This window comes from Excalfactoria chinensis, chromosome Z, assembly GCF_039878825.1.
Source record: "Excalfactoria chinensis isolate bCotChi1 chromosome Z, bCotChi1.hap2, whole genome shotgun sequence".
Taxonomy (NCBI): Eukaryota; Metazoa; Chordata; class Aves; order Galliformes; family Phasianidae; genus Excalfactoria; species Excalfactoria chinensis.
The window spans coordinates 8,250,376-8,268,379 of record NC_092857.1 but is presented as its reverse complement, the minus strand read 5'-3'; the positions used below and the strand labels follow the sequence as shown (position 1 = coordinate 8,268,379).

The 18,004-nt window shown below is 57.4% G+C and overlaps 1 protein-coding gene across 4 annotated transcripts; it reads right to left on the bottom strand.

Moving 5' to 3' along the window:
* Positions 1–1,482: 1,482 nt before the first annotated feature.
* On the bottom strand, positions 1,483–16,762 carry DNAJB5 (DnaJ heat shock protein family (Hsp40) member B5). 4 transcript variants are annotated; one of them, XM_072360265.1, is made up of 4 exons: positions 16,683–16,762; positions 11,014–11,261; positions 7,181–7,779; positions 1,483–3,380 (listed from the first exon to the last, which is right to left on the bottom strand). In XM_072360265.1, the coding sequence occupies exons 2-4, from the start codon at positions 11,222–11,224 to the stop codon at positions 3,147–3,149; spliced, it is 1,044 nt and encodes a 347-aa protein (XP_072216366.1). In that variant the 5' UTR covers positions 11,225–11,261; positions 16,683–16,762; the 3' UTR covers positions 1,483–3,146. The 4 variants fall into 4 exon arrangements, with proteins under 4 accessions (XP_072216366.1, XP_072216364.1, XP_072216365.1 ...); XM_072360263.1 differs by lacking the exon at positions 16,683–16,762 and adding an exon at positions 15,222–15,388; XM_072360264.1 differs by lacking the exon at positions 16,683–16,762 and adding an exon at positions 14,481–14,948.
* Between the last annotated feature and the right edge of the window lie 1,242 nt (positions 16,763–18,004).

Below are 18,004 nucleotides of genomic sequence, written 5' to 3'. Positions count from 1 at the left end.
GGGGCTGCGTTCAGCAGTGTGTGGGGTGCTACAGGTGGGCGAGGGATGACCTGTTACGGTCACCCAAAGGAGCAGTGCACCGTGCTGTGTGACCCAGCTCTGGACTGCAGAGTGCTTTGTGTTTAGACTGTCAGAAGCACAGAGAGCTGTGTGTGCTCGCTCTGGGGCTTGCAGGAATGGGATTTCTGCAGAGATGAGGGATTGTGTGCACAGGAATGAGCAATGAAGGTGCCCATAGGTTTGCTGGGCGATTCCAAGGGGAGTTTGGCTGCAAAGACTGCTACATTTAGAAGGGCACCATCAGGTGACCTGGACTTAAAGGGAAGGAAATGAGGGGTGAGAGGAATCCCAGTGTGGCAGAAGGACGGGGCTGTCCGAGAGAGAAGGGGAGCTTGGGAGAAAGGTACCAAAATTGAGAACACTGCTTAAATAGCACAAACAGCTGCTGGTGGCTGCAGGAGGAGGCGGGGGGAGCCCCTGGGAGGCTGAGCAGAGCCAGCTCAGGTGGGCTGTCCTAGTTCAGAGACTGCTTCCAGCGCTGTGCCTGTCTGTCCTTGCACCACCTGGGTTGGATGCCATCGGGACAACACTGCCGGCTCATGGTGTGCTGCTGCTCGGTGAAGAGTTTGCTGTCTGCGCTGCAGGTAAGGGTAAAAGGCTACTTCAGGACTCATTAAAAGCCTTGCCCAGCTCTGGCAATGAGCAGATTTCTTCTTCCCAGTTGTTTTGGGAATGCCACCATGCACTGCTGAGCTTGGCCGGTGCTGGTGGCAGACCCAGCCTCGGCAGTGCGGTGTGCTCTGCAGCCTGGGGCAGGAGGCAGGAGGTGCTGCGGTGTGTCCCAGTTGCTTGGAGCTCAGTATTCCCTGCATCCTCTCCTAATTACGAGTGCTGGTTAAATCCAGTGGAGGGGCTGGCGCTCCTCTGTCCTGGGGTGGGGGCGGCACCCCGGGGAGCTCCTGGAGCAGTACCTGGGGCTGCAGTGTCCCGCAGGCGGGCAGAGGCTGGGAGCTTGGCTGGGCTCTTGCAGTGTAACCGTGGCCAGCAGCTCCCTGTCGTGACACTGAAGCCCACAGCTCGGCTCGAGGTGTGTGGCACTGACCTCCAATGGCCGAGGCGCTGATGTGCAGCCTGCGGGCTCACCGGGTCCCTGCTGCCAGCAGAGGGCGGGCGGTGACCGTGCTCAGCGCGGTTCCCTTATCCCCACCGTGTCCCTGGCGCAGCCCGCCCTGAAGCCACCAGGATGGACTTGGTAGGTCTGAGGGGCAAATGCGTTTCCTGGCACCAGGGGGAATTCCCCCGCCTGCATCCCGTGCTGGGATCTCACCTGGCTCGGGGGTCCCTATGAGAAGAGCTGGGTCTCAGTGTCCCTCCAATGGGAGAGATGGGAGCAGTCTGAGCCCCTTCCCCTGACCCATGGGGTGAGCACAGCCCCAGCACCTCCCACCACAACACACGTATTAATTCAATGTAATTATTTTTCAAAATATTTTTTATTTTTCTTCAATACTGACATTACAAAAAAAAAAAAAAGTTACATTAAAAAAACAAACAAACGAAAAAAAAAAAACCTCTAGAACACTATAAAACATTCAGGTCTCATTGAAACTGAGAAAAACAAAGCAGCTTGCATCTGTGTGCTGACCTGTCTTCTCGCTCCATCAGTGTCCACCAGTTTTCTGTACGCTGAACTCCAGGCAGGTCAGTGGAGGGAAAAGGGTGTCGCGCCCCAACCTGAAGTCAGAACTGGTTGATTAAATTAAGTAGTGCTTTAATAATGCAAGTGCTCTATCCCCATGCCCACGGGCTGTCCTCCTGCCGCGTGATGCGCTGTACAGCTGTACACCTCCAGCCTCCCGCTTCCAGGCAGTCATTTCCCTTCACAACAAGGTGCCCGCGGAAGCGCCTTGGCTTTCTCGGTGCCTCCCGGGCAGACGCAGAGCTGCAGTGTTGGAGGAGCCCGGCTGGGCCCCCCCAGGGGAAAAACAACCCGTCAGGAGGCAGAGTTGGCCAAGGAAGGTAAGAAATATAAAAATTCTCCTGATGGAAATCGGAAGTTTTTAAAAAAATACAGCATTTGGAAACCAAACCACCACGCGGGCGACCCCACGCTGCTCTCAGCTCCACCGGCACCTGGAAACACCTCCTGAATTAAAACTGCCCTGTAGAAAAATATATACACGTGCGTTGCTCTACCTATTGAAACCCCTACGGTCGAACTCGAACACTACCCAAAACCACAGCTCTGCTCACACTTGGCTCTGCTTCTGCACCCGGTGCTACACGCATCCTCCACTCTCACAGGCAGGTTGCTCGGATGGCTGAGCTGTTCCCCAACATCGGGGTCAACCACTCCAGGAAACCCAAAACGGGCAGAAAAAAAACCCTTACGGAGTTACCTAACGAGCTAAATATATGTATTAAAAAATAAAGCAGCGATGCAAACTCAACACATCTGAACAAGAAAGCTCCCAGCTCCCGGGCAGGAGGCTGGAAGGGACCGTCCCCACTGCTCCGAGCTCCGTCCATTGGCACGGCTGACACTCGGTGGTGGTCTTGGCACAGGAGAGGGGACCGCAGTGGGACTGAGTGGGTGCTGTGGTCCCAGGTTAGAAACGGTCCGGTAGGAGCGGCCCCTTCACCGTACGCGCTCAGGACGTTTCCTTGGCACCTCGGTACGGCGGGACCTCGAACAGCAGCAAGTATCAAAGAAGGGAAGAGAAATCTAACACGGAGGGATGCGAGATCCCACAAAGTCCTATTTACACTGCTCTGAGCTTCCCTACAATCCCACCCTCCGGTCAGAAAGTTGGCTTGAAAAGCGGGTGACACAAAAAACCACAAAGTGATGCACATCCCCAAGTCGCAGCCCGCGCCGTGCGCTTCTGCAAGGCAGCAAAGCCGGACCTCTGAAAGAACAAAAACAGGCGGCAGCTGGGAGAGAGGTGAGGGCAGGAGACTCTCCTGCCGCTGGAGTACAAAATGGGCCGAGAGGGGCAGGGGTGGGTGGGACAGATGGGAGTCTGGGGAAGAAAAAAGTGGGTTTTTTGCATTTGAAAGTGCTCTGGCACCTCTGCTCTGTGTGAGCCAGATGCTGCAGCACGTGCATTTGGAGTATTGCTGCTTGGAGGAGAGTCCCCAGGGCTCTAGGAGCACGGGAGGTGCTGCTTGAGGATCTGTCTCGTCTGGGGAGCTATTCTGTCCGGGAAGCGGATTTTGAACTCCACGATCAAGTCTCCTCGCTGGCTGGGGGCCTTGGGGAAAGGCAGCCCCTCCCCACGCAGTCTCTTCACTGTGCCTGGCTTGATGATGTCGTTGCAGGGCAGCGGGATCACCCTCCCGTCAATGGTGGGAATGTTCACGGTGCAGCCGCATAGGGCCTGCGGGGACACAAAGGGGAGACGCGCCGTCAGCCGGCCCCATAACTGCACCATGAGAGTCCTGAGCCCCCCCCGCCCCGCGCTGCAGAGCCCCATCCCCGCTCCTCCCCACGGCACCACCAATGACCAACAACAAGCAGCCTAAATTTAGCCCCTCGCCACCTGACTGGGGAGCTGGGATGGGGATAGGGGCAGCCGAAAACCCAGCTGAGCTCATCAGATGCCTCTGCGGTCCATCAGCTGTCGCTGCACGGAGCCCGGGGTTATCTATAGCACAGCCCAGGGGCACATGGCACAGCGCGGCCACGCGGCACGGCACCACGCTTTCCTGGAAGCTGGGGCCGCTCGATGGGTTATGGCATCACGCTGCTGCCCCACGGCTATTTTTACACCTTGGTGGCCCAAGAAGGAAGAGTCTGCGAGGCAGGACCTGAAAACGCAGCTGTGAGGAGGCTGACCCCAACGGGCCCCGCATCCCTGCCACATGGAGGTCCTTTCTTTCTCCATTACCCCCACGGCAAAGCCAAGAGGTGATTTAAAGCTGCCCTTCCCTCCCTAGAACTGGGTGCTGCCTACTGCAGAAGCCGGCAGCAGCCGCAAACCAGCCTGCATGAGCAAGCCACGTGACGTGGGAATGCAGCAAGAAAATCCTTGTGTCCTTAAATAACTCAGACAGCTCTGCTGTACACGTGGGCAGCAGTGTCTCTAGGCTTTCAGCAAGGAGAGAGGCTGCAGAGAGATACTTCTGGAAGGGGAGGACTCCTATGGCTGGTCCTGCCCTGCACACAAAGCACTTGTCCACCCCCATCCCCAAAAGACGCCCAAAGGGAAGCAGGGGCGGATGCTCGGCAGCTGAAAAAGCTTCCAGTGCCATCACAAGAGGAGGCACGGGCAGGAACAGCTCTCCTGTTGGTCTCTGTGCTGCTGAGGCTCTGCAGCAAAGCCAACATAGCACCATCCGTGCTGGGCTTAGATCTTGGGCTGAGGAGGCAGCAGGCAGCAGCCAGGTTTCTGGTTGGATATTAGGAAACATTTCTCCCAGGGTGAGCATCTGAGATGGAAACGGGGCAGGAGAAATGTGGCTGGGATGTTTGCATCCAACCCACAGAAGGACAGGGGGTTGATGGAGCAGAGCCCTGCCAGGCTCCCACCATGGATGCTGCCCCCCAGCACTGTTCTTGCCCTGCAAAAGCAGAGGGATGGGAGCAGAAGCAGGCGGGAACAGCACATACAGACAGGATCTCAGTGTTTCCTTCCAAGAGCCAAGATAGAAGAGTCTGAGGCGATCACTCCTCCACCATATGTTCCTATTCTTTATCCTTCTGGCCCAACTTTGCTGCCGTGTAAGAAACTGGTTGTTCAGGCAACACAAGAGCCCATAGCAGGGCGAGATGCAGCGCGTGCAGCCACGGGAGCTGCCCTGCATCCTAGAAAGCGTCTCAGTTTCTGTCTGAGTATGAAACCGGCGTGGGTTTGAAGTCTGAGCCGCGAGTGCTGAGCTCTATCTGGGTCAGAGGCAGCCCTGCACTGCTGGTGGAAGGGGGGGCTGCTGGGCACTCCAAGGAAGGTGATGTCGGGTGAAGGATGCTGGGGGTTGTGCTGCTCCCATCTCCCTGAGAGCCCATCAGTGCTGACGGTCCTGTTGGGAGGCTGACAGGGCTGACAGTGGTGTCACTCCTCCCCCCTTGGCCACCCACTGTAATTTTTGGAAAGGACGCTTCCCCACAGCCCACAAGGCTCTAAAGAAGCCTAGTCCCACCTCCTTCATCTGCAGCACCCAGGCCCCAAGGAGCCACGCAGCTGCCCATCCTTGGCACCCCTTCACCATCCAGCACTGCTGGAGGCAGCTTTGGGGGCTGCAAGTCCCTCCCGCAGAGCCAGCAGACTGAGCTCACCACTGCACCAGTTTGGGAAGGAGACAGAAGAAGCAGATGATGCTGTGTCCCCAGGGGGCAGCCCTCCTGCCCCACTCCCCATGGGTCTGCACGTGACCACGAGTGGGACTGCAGCTCCCAGGTCCTGCTGGCACTGTGCTGTACTGCTTGCTATGGCAGCAGAGAAGCCCAAAGCTCCAGCTAAAAACAAGGCTCCTGCAAGGATGAAGAGCACAAGAAAAGCACTAGAGGCTACGGCTGCAGGCTCAGGTGATGAAGAGGTTGTGCTGTGATTTGCTCCATCGCACACTGAGATGATGGCATATGGAGCTGGGGAGCTCCTGGCATCTGCTCATGTTTTACAGCTCTTAAGCTGCTGCTTCTCACCGAAGATGGAAGCAGCAGTGCGCTGCCCTGCCCTGCCAAGTGTTGGGCTGAGGGTGGCAGCCAGGCCAGCAGCTCCCCAGCACGTTTGGTCTGCAGTGAGGCTGTGCAGAGAACAGGAAGTCCAGCTCAAAGAGATGAGGAATTTGCCCAGACCAGCAGTTTCCAGCAGAGTCTCTTTGTGACTGAGTCAAGCAAAGCAAACGCCAACACATGCCCTGTTCATGGGCAGCTGGAGGGAGACCACAGATGTCCTGCAGGTGGGAGCCAGGCAGTTTCTGAGCCCACTGCTCCAAGGGCAGCACTGAACGCAGCTCTGTCCACTTGGACTAACAGGAGGGGCATGGGGACAGCCAGCTTGGGGTTAATTTTAACAGATACGGGAATGCACAAAAGGAAGCAGCTGAGATACATGCAGGATACCATAAATGAGGCAGCCTCTGCCAAGTATGTCTAGAGAGGCCAGTTGCCACAAGAATAACCTCTGTTTGAATCCCTTCTGCACCAGGAAGTAAAGTCAGCTCCCATCCTACAGGTTAACATGAGATGAGCTCGCTTCAGAGCACCCAGCTCTGCCTGGCCCATGGTGCTCCCTTGGCCCCAGGACAGCCAGTGTCAGCCTGTGCCATCACAGAGCTCTCAGCTTGCTGGCACACTCAGCAGCTCACGTTTCCCTGCCTCAGGTCTGGCCCATTGAGCTTATTTCTATTAAATGCTACTGAATTTCAGAACATAAACCTGTCTTCAAAGAAAAAAAAAGAAAGCAGCAGCTCATTAAGAAGACAGACAGCGTCTACAGTCTGAAAGGAACAGCAAATGGCAGCTGCCATAATCATCAAAGTTAAATGCAGCTGCCAGCTGCAACTTAAGAAGTAGTTAGCAGCAAACGCACATCTTGTACTGAGGTAAGCTCCCCTTCCTTTCCCATCTCCACATGGTTTGCTGCTCTGGTGCAGTGGGTCCCACTGTGACCTCCAGGACTGATGGCACGGATGTGCTGCATTTCGCTCATTGCTTGTTTTGCCCTGTATTCAGGCAAGGAAGAACCACAAAAAAAAAAGACTCCAAAAAAAAACAACAAATGGGTTTGGGCTGAATCAGTACTCAGCAAGAATGAGGCATGACCCTGCCTTCTGACCAGGTGAGAGAGCATCCATCAGCATGTGGGACAGCAGAGCAACAGCTGCTTGGCTGTGAGAACAGGCAGGCACCAGACTTCTGTCAGCAAACTTGGGTTCTCCCCTGTTCCTACAGAGCACCTGAGCTCTCATCCACATATGAATACTCTGCAATAGAAGGGTAAGGCACACGGGCAAGGGAGAAAAAGGGTCTGCTCCAGGAGCACGATATGCTCAGCAGAGATGCAGTACCCGTGTCCTACACCCCGCATGGTGGCTGAGCAGCTCTCCAAAACCAAGCATTGGTCTCTCATGCCCTACCTGGTCCCCCACCAGCACAGGATGAGGACTGGCTCCCGTCCTGGTTCACGTGCCACAGCCCTGTGCCACCTCTCAGCCTGTGCCATTTCCCACTGACACCCACCTCTTTAAGACTGATGTTTGCGGTGTAGACCACATTCGTCCCATCCCTTTTGAAGTGCGAGTGAGGCTTGTCCTTGAGGATGAAGACGATGTCAGCAGGGATGTTGTCTGGGGTGGCGTCCCCTTCTTTGGGGAATGTGATTTTGGTTCCCTCCTTCCAACCCCGTTTGATGACAATGTTGAGGATCTTATCCTCAGTCCGCATGGTCCGGCCATCAGGGTTGAGCCTTCTGCGGGTGATCTTCATCCTCTTGGTGGAGCCGTGGTAGATCTCTTCCAGGGACACCTTGAGCTCATGAATGACTGGTGGGTCTTGGACCTTCCTCCGCGTGTGCAGGGACTCCTGGTGCCGTCGGTGCACCCCATTAATGCCGTTGAAGCCAAAGCGGCCGAAGGCACTGAAAGGATCATCATCATCATCGATATCCATATCTTCCTGGTCAAAGCCGTTGAACAGGCGGGAGCGGCTGCTGGCAAAGAAGATATCGAAAGGGTTGGAGCCTCCGAAGAAAGACGCGAAAGTGGCGTGGGGGTCTCCATGGAACGTGTAGTGGAAAGTGTTCCCTGATCCACCTGAGGAGCCACCTCCAGTCTTAAGACCTAGAAGAGAATGGGGAAGACAAGACATTAACGTTCCCTGCCGGGAGAAAGCTGCTGAGACCCACGGCACCCGTACTCTTTGTGCAGCAGCGTGATCACTGCAGGCCAGGAAGGCACCGCCTCAACCCACGGCACACATCCTACTTGTGCTTTGCATGAAACTGCACCAGAGGAGGATCAGGTCGGCTATTAGAAAAAGCTTTTTCAGCAGGAGGTGGTGGGCACGGAACAGGCTCCCCAGGGCAGCAGCCATTGCCCCAAACCTCCCAGAACTCAGGAAGTGCTTGGACAACGCTCTCAGACAGTGGGTTTGAATCTTGGGTGCAGTCCTGTATGGAGCCATGAGTTGGATGATCTATGTGGCCCCTTCCAGTTTGGGATATTCTGTGATTTTGTACCCAGCAGTCTCAAAAGCCCTTCAGGTCCTGTTCCTTCTACAATGCTTGTTTGGTTACCTCCTTCCATCCAACACATTTAATGACTAGCCCATCTCCTTTTTTTATCCCTGTTGGCAGGCTCCCTTCTGCCCTGTTGTGCCTTCCAAGCCTGAACAAGAGACCCCTCCCAGCCCCACAGCACAACCTCACCACCTCTACGTGTAACAGCAGCACTTCTTGCCAAACACCCTTGCCCAGATCAGAGAAAACCAGCCAAAGAAACCCTGTGTGTTACAGGAGACTAAGAATCCCATCAGCCCCACTGAGCTGCAGGTGTAACAGATTTGCTGTGGTCAGTGCTCTGGGTCCTCGGCATTTAGTCAAGAATATTCAGTTAAGGATCTCACAAAACCCACCTTAGGTGAGTTGCGTTACCCGAGGTGAACTGCACTGACAGCAGTACCACAGGTAAACCCTAGGGGTCACACCAACAAGATGCCTCTGGGAGCCCAGTTTTGACCAGGGAAGGGTTAACACAAGACAAGCTCCAGAGCTATTTTCAGGGCACGCTGGTGACAGTAAAGGACTATTTCTGATGGACGGTTGTTGTGCCAGTACCATCCTCACTGCTGGCAGCAGGAGGGAAAAAAAGCCCAGAAGGGACATGCTCTGAGTGCTGAATTTACCCTCCTGACACCCTCCCTAGCAGGGATCTCTTTTGCCCAGTTGGGCTCTCAGCCTCCCCATGGGGTCCAGAGCTCTTCTTCCTTTTGCCCTGCCCTGCTGCAGGAAGGAGGGGACAATGGTGAAGCTGAGTTTGGGGTGAGGCTGGTGCCACAGGGGGTGAGGAGAGCAGCAACACCCCTCTCCTGTCTCTCAGCTGTGCAGGTGTAGTTTTGAGAGCTTCACCTTTCCCTGGCAGGCTTCCCACGCTGGGGGCTGGGTTGTAGGGCAGGAGAAGCAAACCCCATGAGCCCACCCCATTCCATGGGGCCCAGAAGACTCTCCAAACGCTGACACCTGGATCGTGTTGCTGCAAGCTATAGCTCAGTTATTGTCCCAGATGAACAATGGAAGACAGTACCTTCCCAGCCCCAGGGATTGGGCGCTCTTTGCCTTGGGGGAAGGATCCCAATTGGAAGTGTCCTGCTGCATGACTACGGGCAGCAGAAACTGGGCTACTAACCAGGGAACTCCAGGAATAACTCAGTGGCTACCAGCCACAGGGAAATCCAAGCCCTGCTCTTGCACATGCAGAGAGCCCAGAGATGCTCAGCAGCACAGAGCAGAGGGGAGATGACTGAATCTGCTGGGGCCACCGGCACTGCTCACTGAAGGTACTTGGTGTTGCTGGTGCTTGAGCTCTGAGGAGCAGGTGCTGGGATTTCTGCAGGCAACCCCATGCCCCCTTAAGGTCTGAGCTGCTTCTGTTTTGGGTAACTCAACCCCAGATCTGGCTACGGGGCCAGGGACAGCGAGGTACAACCAGACCTGAGCCTCACTGCTATGATGGGCTGTTCCCCCACAGCTATTTTCTTCTGCACTACTGAACTCACACTCACTTTAGCTGCCCCTGCTGACAAACTCTGTCCCTGGACTGTGCAGCCAGCAGCTTTCACCTTTACACAGTTGCTTTAATCCCACGATGCCCATCAAAGGCAAAGGCAGGGTCTGATTTCAGTGGTGCCTCCAAGGAAATGCTACTTTCTCCCTTGAGAAAGCTGCTTCTAATTTTAAACGGCAGCAAATCACCGCAGCTCTGTGCATCCCCTGTGGCAGTGACATAAATAACGGGCTGAGTAACGCCTATAGGCAGCACACTGCCAGGCAGAGATTTCCCAGAGCTTCACCCAAGGTTTGCTCAGATAAACCTGGAAGGATCCTCCCCAGGTCTGCTCTCACACCCCGCCTGCTGACAGCTTTTGGGACCTCGGGCCACTTCTTCACAGAGCTCCTCAGCTTTTCCTTTAAGTTTTGGATACTTCTCATTCTCCAGCATCTTTCAGGAGTGGGAATAATTCCCATCGGTCAGGAGCAGAGCTCTATCCCCTCTCAAGTCTTGCCCTCCTAAGACTGCATGGCACAGAGCCTGCTCCATGCCTGCTGGGAGCGATACAGGGCTGACAAAAGAATCTCTGCTGTCCCAATAGCAGGTGCACCTGCTTGCTGGGCCCCCAAGAGGGGCTGCACCTTCCACTGAGCACAGTGGACCTGCTGCTCTTTTCAGCACCCAAGTTCCCAGCTGATTAATGCTGATGCTATTCGGTGCTCTCCTCACCCTCAGCAAATGGGGTTGCAGGCTTCCATATTCGACTAATAAGGCTGTGTGTGGTGGAGCTGCTCTCCTCCTCCATGCCAACCGGGAGACAACAGCAGCCGCTTGGTTTCAAAACAAAAAAACCTATTACTTAAATTGGGAAAAGCTTTGAATCATGTAGGTCAGCCTGTCCCGGGGAGAAAAGTGGGACTGGCAGCACGCAAACAGGGAACCTGTGGGGGACATCCAGGCAAAGAGAGCACTGCTGTGATGGAAATTTAGGTCGAGGAAAGGGCTGCTCTAGCACCGTCCCAGCACACGAGCTCCATTCTCCTCCATCACCTCAGCATTCACCTTTTTGGGGCGGCACTGCCAAGCACTAGGTGCCATCTCTGTGGCTGGGGAGCAGGGAAATGGGTCAGGACGTTATTTCTGGCAGCACAGAAAAGTGGGGTTGGTGGAGCAGTGATTCTCCTCACTTCAACTCCCAGCAAACTCTGCTTGGAAGTACTGCAAGTTGGGGCTTTAGCACCCCATTTCACCCATACCAACCTCCTCAGCAGCCTGGGACACCTCTGTGCCCCCACGCAGTCCCCTTACCTTCCTCCCCGTACTGGTCGTACACAGCTCGCTTTTTGGGGTCACTCAGCACATCATAAGCCTCCGCGATCTCCTTGAACTTCTCCTCAGCGTTGGGGTCTTTATTCTTATCCGGGTGATACTTGAGGGCCATTTTCCGGTAGGCTTTCTTGATTTCATCCTCGTTGGCTCCGGACTGGATGCCCAAAATCTTGTAGTAGTCCTTCCCCATGACGGTGGCAACGCTGCCAGGTGCTGAGTACTTATTCCTGAAAGCAGAAAGACGGCACTCTGTAAGGTGAGCGCAGCGCTGGGGCACAGCGGGAGGTGGGCACCGACTTAAGGCAGAGCCCCCCGCATCGTACCGTCCAGCAGCACCACAGCCACCCCAGCTCCAAGTTTTCCTCCCAGGTGTGGCACAGGCAAAGCACAGGACACGTTAATGTGGCACGGCCGGCGCGATCCCTGGCTGCAGCTTCCCCTGCCCCATTGCCAAGGTGGGGACAGAAGGAGCCATCCTGTGCGCTCCACTCGCTGGACAGGGAGCGCTGCACGACGAGCAGGGTGCTTATAGGGGTGAGGACGTCACTGAGGTTGTAGGCGTGACAGGCTAAATGCAGCTGTGCCCCCCCGCCCCCCTGCCTCGGGGATCTGCAACCCCATACGGGGCACCAACAGGGCTGAGGGAGCAGCGGGGACTGCGCCGCCGCGCTCACCTTAGAGGAACTTCAAACATTTTGTTCTTGGAAGCAATTGGCATTCAGCTGGAGATAAGTGCTTCCAGCATGTCAGAGCTGTAATTTGTATTTAGCGCAGAGGGAATGAAGCCGTTAGACAGAAACATCTTGCGATGGTGGGAGGCTTTTTTCTTAAAAAAAAAAAAAAAATTAAATTAAATGCTTTCTAGCCTGACTTGCACTCCCTTGGAGTCTCCACGTAACCACTGCAGTAAGCCAGAATTATTAAGTGTTATAAGAGACGGCGAAATGCCATCGCAGCCTGACACGATGCGGTGAGGTCAGCGCAGGCAGTGGCTCCCTGCACTCACTTTCTCCATCATGTGGGAGGCTCAGGACCAAGCCATGCCTATACTAAGGCATTGAAAACCCAACAGCCACAGCCCAAAGAAAAGGGGAGGCAGTTAATTCACTCCATAGGCACGCTGAGGGAACAACGAACCCAGCACAGTCATGGAAACTCGGGGAGCAGCCCAAGGAGCCATGAGGCCACGCTTCCCAAACAACATTTTCCATTGCCTCTTCCCATTTGGTTTCCCTGCTGAAGGCTCCCATCCTTCCCAAACCATCCCACATCAGGTACTTTCTCCCTAGAATCATAGAATCATTAGGGCTGGAGAAGACCACTAAGATCACCAAGCCTAACCCCAGTCCGCCCCCACCATGCCCACTGAGTGCATCCCTCTGAGCCACACCTCCACATCACTTGAACAGCCCCAGGGACACTGACTCCACCAGCTCTCCAGGCAGCCTGCTCCAACACCCCACCACTCCTTCTGTATTTTTCTCCTAATATCCAGCCTAATATCCTTGCTGTGTTCTTCCCCAGCCGTTGCCTTAGCCAACCCTCTGATCCTCAGTGCCCTCCACTAAGCACTTGTGCTCACATCCCACTCCCTTCTCTAGACCCACATTTTGGTGCCACCCTTGCTCCTCCTGGGCAGCTCCAGCCCTCTGAGTGCCTCCACCAGACCTGTTTCTGCATCAGATGTCCACCTTCACGGCCATCAGGCGTTCCCCTACCCTTGCTCCAACCAGACCCAGTGGAGGCCTTGGGGGGTTATCCCTGCTACATCAGAGCAGAGGAGTCCGTTGTGCTTGCTGCCCACTGCTGGAGCACATCTGCAGGGCTGCACAATGACCCTGGCATCCATGGCAACAGCTTGGACCCACTGGGTCCATCCACAGGGACATGGTTCATTGGGCATGGTGGTAACAAGATGATGGTTAGACTAGATGATCTTAGAGGTCTTTTTTCAACCTTAACGATTTTATGATTTTACCTTCCTCCAAACCACCACTTTTACCCCTTCTGCTCCAGCCCCACAGTGTTACGTGGCATCAGGTCTGGAGGATGGGACCAGACACCAGACTCTGCCCCATATGCCTGTGGGGCAGAATGGAGAGGCAGCACAGAGCTATTGTTAGAGACATGAGAAGGCCTCTGGGGGCGTTAAGAGCATCCTACAGCATCTTCAGATCCCAGCTTCTAAATGCCAGCACGTTTCTGTACCAGCACAGCCCTCCAGCTTCTGTGCTAAGAGCCGCCAAGCCCACACAGCCATTACGAGATGCTCTACCCCGTGCCCACCACCATCTGCATCTGCTCTATGACTCCCAGCAGGAGCCTGTGACAAGGTGTGGGGGACGCAGTGGGTCCCCACAGGTGGCCCAAAAGGTTGTTTTGTGCCACGCTGCAGAAATAAAGCACTACCACAGCCTCACCCGGAGCATCTTGGCCAAAGTCAGCCACTCCTCATCCAGGGGCAGCAGCCCACCACCCCCATCCAGCCCAGGACGCAGCCTCCAGACACACAGAAGCTCCTGCCTGAGATATCCCCTAAGGAAAACAGGCCACATGCAGCAAGGTTGAACAGCAGACTACACACAAACTGCTTCCACGCCCCGAACAGCAGATTTCACCCAAATCGGCGCTCCCACAGACTCCAGAGTGACTCCTACCACCTTACAGCAAACCCTGCCCGAACCTCCTGCATGCACCACCAAGAGGTCTTTGGCTGCGGGGAGATGTGCCAGCCTCCAGCCCACCCCCAGGCACTGCCGGTCGCTCTCCCAGCCCGTGGGACGGCACAGCCCGTGCCTCCGTCCCTGCTCACCCGCTGCTGCCGTGGGGTGCCCAGACAGTGACCTGCCGGGTCCAGGCACGCTCCGGAGGCGAGCGTCACACGTGCGGTGGTAAAACACGACTCTGTCCCCGCACAGCCTCCCTCCCACCTCCCGGCATCAGCTGTGCCAAGCACAGCCCCGCTCTCCCCTTCTGCTCAATCATCCTTTGCTGCCTTCCCATTTAACCCTGTCGAGAGCAGGGGAAATTGCTGCCGAGATGGTGGGCGAGGAGCATTGAGACGGGCGAGGATTTCAGCGTTTCAGATTTGCCTTCCGAGTTGGGACACCGCGGCGAAAGGCGCTGCGCTCCGAAGAGCGAGGAGCAAAGCACCGCACAGATAACCCCGCTCCCCCCTCGACAAAAAGGCAGCGAGACCTTTGTTCCAGCCCTGCACATGACATCAGACCGCGCAGCCCCAGGATGGGCAAGCAGCTGAATAGCGATCATTTGACGTAACCTCCCTGCTCCGCAGTCATGTAAGGGAACAAACCCACAATGAGAGCGGTCCCACTAAGATTTTCCATCCCGGACCGTAAGGTCACAGCGGGGTGATAAGCGGTGCCAGGGCACCGCGTGCGCTCCGACCACAGCCATTCTCACGAGACACACAAAGAGCCACTTACCGAAACTTCATAAACACATTCATGCTCCAAGCGCTCCTTCGTAAAGGCTCTAGTTTTATTTTAAACATCACCCCAAGGACGGCGGGTGCAGCGAGGATGCAGGCGTCAGTGCCAGAGCGTCCTCAGCGTGGGGCGAGCGCAACGTCCTTTGTGTGCTGCCATCCCCTCCCCGCCGCCGAAACCCATCAATGAAGGCGCTCGGCAGGCAGTGATTTTCCTCTCATTGGTTTCTGGCAGATTGCTGGGGCTGAGAGGCGCAGAGCTCCCAGATTAAGATACTCCTGCAGCAGGACTGCGCGCCCTGCCTGCTTCCCAGCCCTCAGCCGCCCCTTCCCCACCGCTGTCCCCAACCCTGGGTGAGGGCAGGGAGTCCCCGCACTCTGCAGAATGAATGGTGCGCTCCGTCAGGCTGCTGCACCCACAAAGGGAGGGAGAAAAGTAGGATGGCAGCGATGCGCGAGGCGGGGAAAAGTCGTGGAGAGCTCGGTCCCCCGGGGTCCCCTCCCCAGGCACCCACAGAACGGGTTCGGTGGATGCGGTCTCATTGGCAGCTGCAGCCCGAACGGCACAAAACCTCCTTCCGGGATCACCTTCACTGAGAAAAACTCAATGCCATCCCGTCCTCCCCCCTGCAGCCCAGAGTAACTTCGGAGCCGAGCATCCTTCTGCAGGTGTCCTGGGCACCGTGTCCCCATCTCAGGGATGAACCCCGTATCCCCGAGGCTTGGGGTGGATGCATACCTCTCCGCGCGGCTCCAGAAAAGCAGGATGGCCGGCATGGCAGCACCAGGGCAGGCAGACGGAGCCCAAGTTTGGTCAGGCAGCACAAGGGGAGCGCGGCGGCGGGGCAGGTAGAGCCACCCGTGCCCGTGCTGGCTGCCAGTCGCAGGGAAGCAGCCAGCGATGTCATGAGTACACGCAATGAATCATCCCTTCCCCAGGCCCCCACACGCACCGCCCGCTTTCCCCCGCCCCACCGCCAGCCCCCCCCAACCCCCTCCCCAACCTGGCACCCGCGTGGGGATGGGGTGAGCCCGCCCCTGCGTGTGGGGTGGGGGCTCAGCATCCCCAGCGCTTCCATTGACGGTCTCAACAGTTTTTTCCAGCCCCGAGGGGGTAATTTCATAGGAATAGGGTTGAGTCCCCTCCTCACCCCATTCGCAGCCTCACTGGCACCCACATCGGGATGGGGCTCCCCTCTATTTCCAGCCCCACTGGGATGCCATCAGATACAAGGAGATAGGGTTCAGACCTCATTTCCCTCCCCACACAGGGTTCCCATCCGAACCCCTGCCGGATACCCTCACGAGTGGTTCACCCCTTTGTTCACCCCGAGTGAGCTCCCCACTCCCAGCCCATTTGTGGGGACGGGGCTCAGCCTCCTCCCACACAGGGACCCCACACCCTGTCCCACTCTGGGAGTGTCTGCATTTGGATGGAGTTAACCCCCCATACGAGCTCCATCTGTGACCCCCTCGGGGTACCCACCCTTGCGTGGGGGTGAGGCGACAAGCCCCCTCCATTCTCACAGAGGGCCCCCAGTTCCCACACTGACACCAGCGTGGGATGGGGCTCAGCCCCCACACTGCTCACCCACACTGTGACCCCATTTCCGACCCGATGGGGCTGCAGACCCCCGCCCCCCCAATGACCCACGTGGAGCGGGTTCCCCCCCAGCTCTCTGTGCTGCCTCCGAGCGCGGCGGGGTGACCCCGGCCGGGAATTCGGGCCGCAGGGGGCGGTCAGGGAAGGCACGATTGACCCTTCGCTGTCCCCACACACCGTCACCTCAACCGGGGACATGGATTAACTCCTTCCGTGCCGGCTCCGTGTCAGCACTGTGACCCGGGGCGGGGGGGGGGTCAGCCATTCCCACAACACCCGCTTCACTCCCCGGGGGGGGGTGTCACAAAATGACCCCGTGGCGGTGGTCGGGGATTGACGAAGCCCCTTCCCGCCAGCACTCCGTGTTAACCCCTGCCCTGCCGCTCCCGGGATGCGCCGTGATTCGCACCGAGGGGGGGGCACGGGCCCCTTCCTCCCACCCCCACGGGGACATCGATGTCACACCCTCGGCGGGGCGGCGGCCCCCCCACGGGGACACGCCGTCACCCCCCACGGGGCGGCTTTGAGGGCGGCGTCCGGCCCCATCCGCACGGACCCGGCAGGACCGGAACCGGCCCCGGCGCCGCCGGCACTCACCGCTCGCGCTGTCCCGGGGCGCCGCGCACGCACTCCGCCGCCCCCTCTCCCGCCCCCACTGGCCGTGACGTCTGGGGAGTCCCGCCCGCGCTCTCTGGGAAAGAGAGGAGCGGGGGGTGGAGCCGGCCCCGCCCCGCTGCGTCCTATTGGCTGCAGGTGGCGTCAGTCCCGTCGGAACTTCGCGTTGATTGGTTTTCCTCTGAGGAGAAGGAGGGGAGAAGGGAGTGGGTGGAGTCGAGGCGCCCCACCTCTCTATCGCTGCCGGCCATTGGACAGTTCAAGCCGACACCGCCCCTCCTGCGCGCTGTCATTGGACAGAGGCTCAACTCGAGGCCCCGCCCCTCCTCGCCGCGCCCGGGTGGTGCTGGAGAGCGGCGGGATGCCCTCGCGAACCTTCTGGAATGTGTGACGTCACGGGGTGCAGCGCGGCGCCCCCCACCGCGGGCGTGAGGCCGGGCGGCCGCCATGTTGGGGCCCTGCAGGTAGCGGCGGGGCATGGCGGCGGCCTTGGGTGGGCCTTGCAGTGCCTTGTAGTGCCGGGGCAGCCTTGGATAGAGCATTTCTGGTGACACAGGGACCACAGCAGGTCTGTGTGCCGAGTGCTGTGCGCAGGGTGGGGGTTCCTGCTCCTACCAAGGGCCGTCTCTATGAAGGGAAGGATAGCAGCTGCTTCCCTGTGTAGGTTCTGGATCCCAGTCAGGATGTGGTGCCACTGTGGCTCCCGAGCGCTGCGTGTCAGCATGCAGGGACAGGGGGCTGCTGCTTCCCACACGGTTGCTGTAGCCCTGTGTTGTTGTTATCTAGGCTTCCTCAGGGCTGTGCCACGCAGGAAGAGCTGCCCTTTGGGAAGCCGTGGTTCTGTGGCTTGTGCCCGTTTGGATGCCTGTGGCCCAGCAATGGAGCCCACATCCAGGAGGAACACACCCAGAAAGTCCTGGCTTCAGAGCCGGGAGGCGACGTGCACAGTGTCCTTGACCCGGTGTCCTTGTAGCTGAGTGGAGGAGGTTTCTGAATGGGGTATTTCGGAGTGATCTTCAGTTCTGCAGCAGATCAGACACAGCCTTGGTCCCCCTGCCTGGCCCTGTGCTGGGGCTGGGGTTAGTGATGCATTTTGCTGGTCTCCTGGTGGCACGCAGGTGGCTGCCCATGATCGTTTCTGCCAATCCCTGAACTGGAAGAGTCAGTGTTTTCACTGTGCTCTCCGCACAGCATCTGAGTCATCCTGATATTAAACCAGCACTTACTGTTATCTGTCTATCTTGCTGTCTATTTGTTTTGCTATCTGTGTGCCTTGAGGGATTGCTGCTCTTGCTACAAAGGGC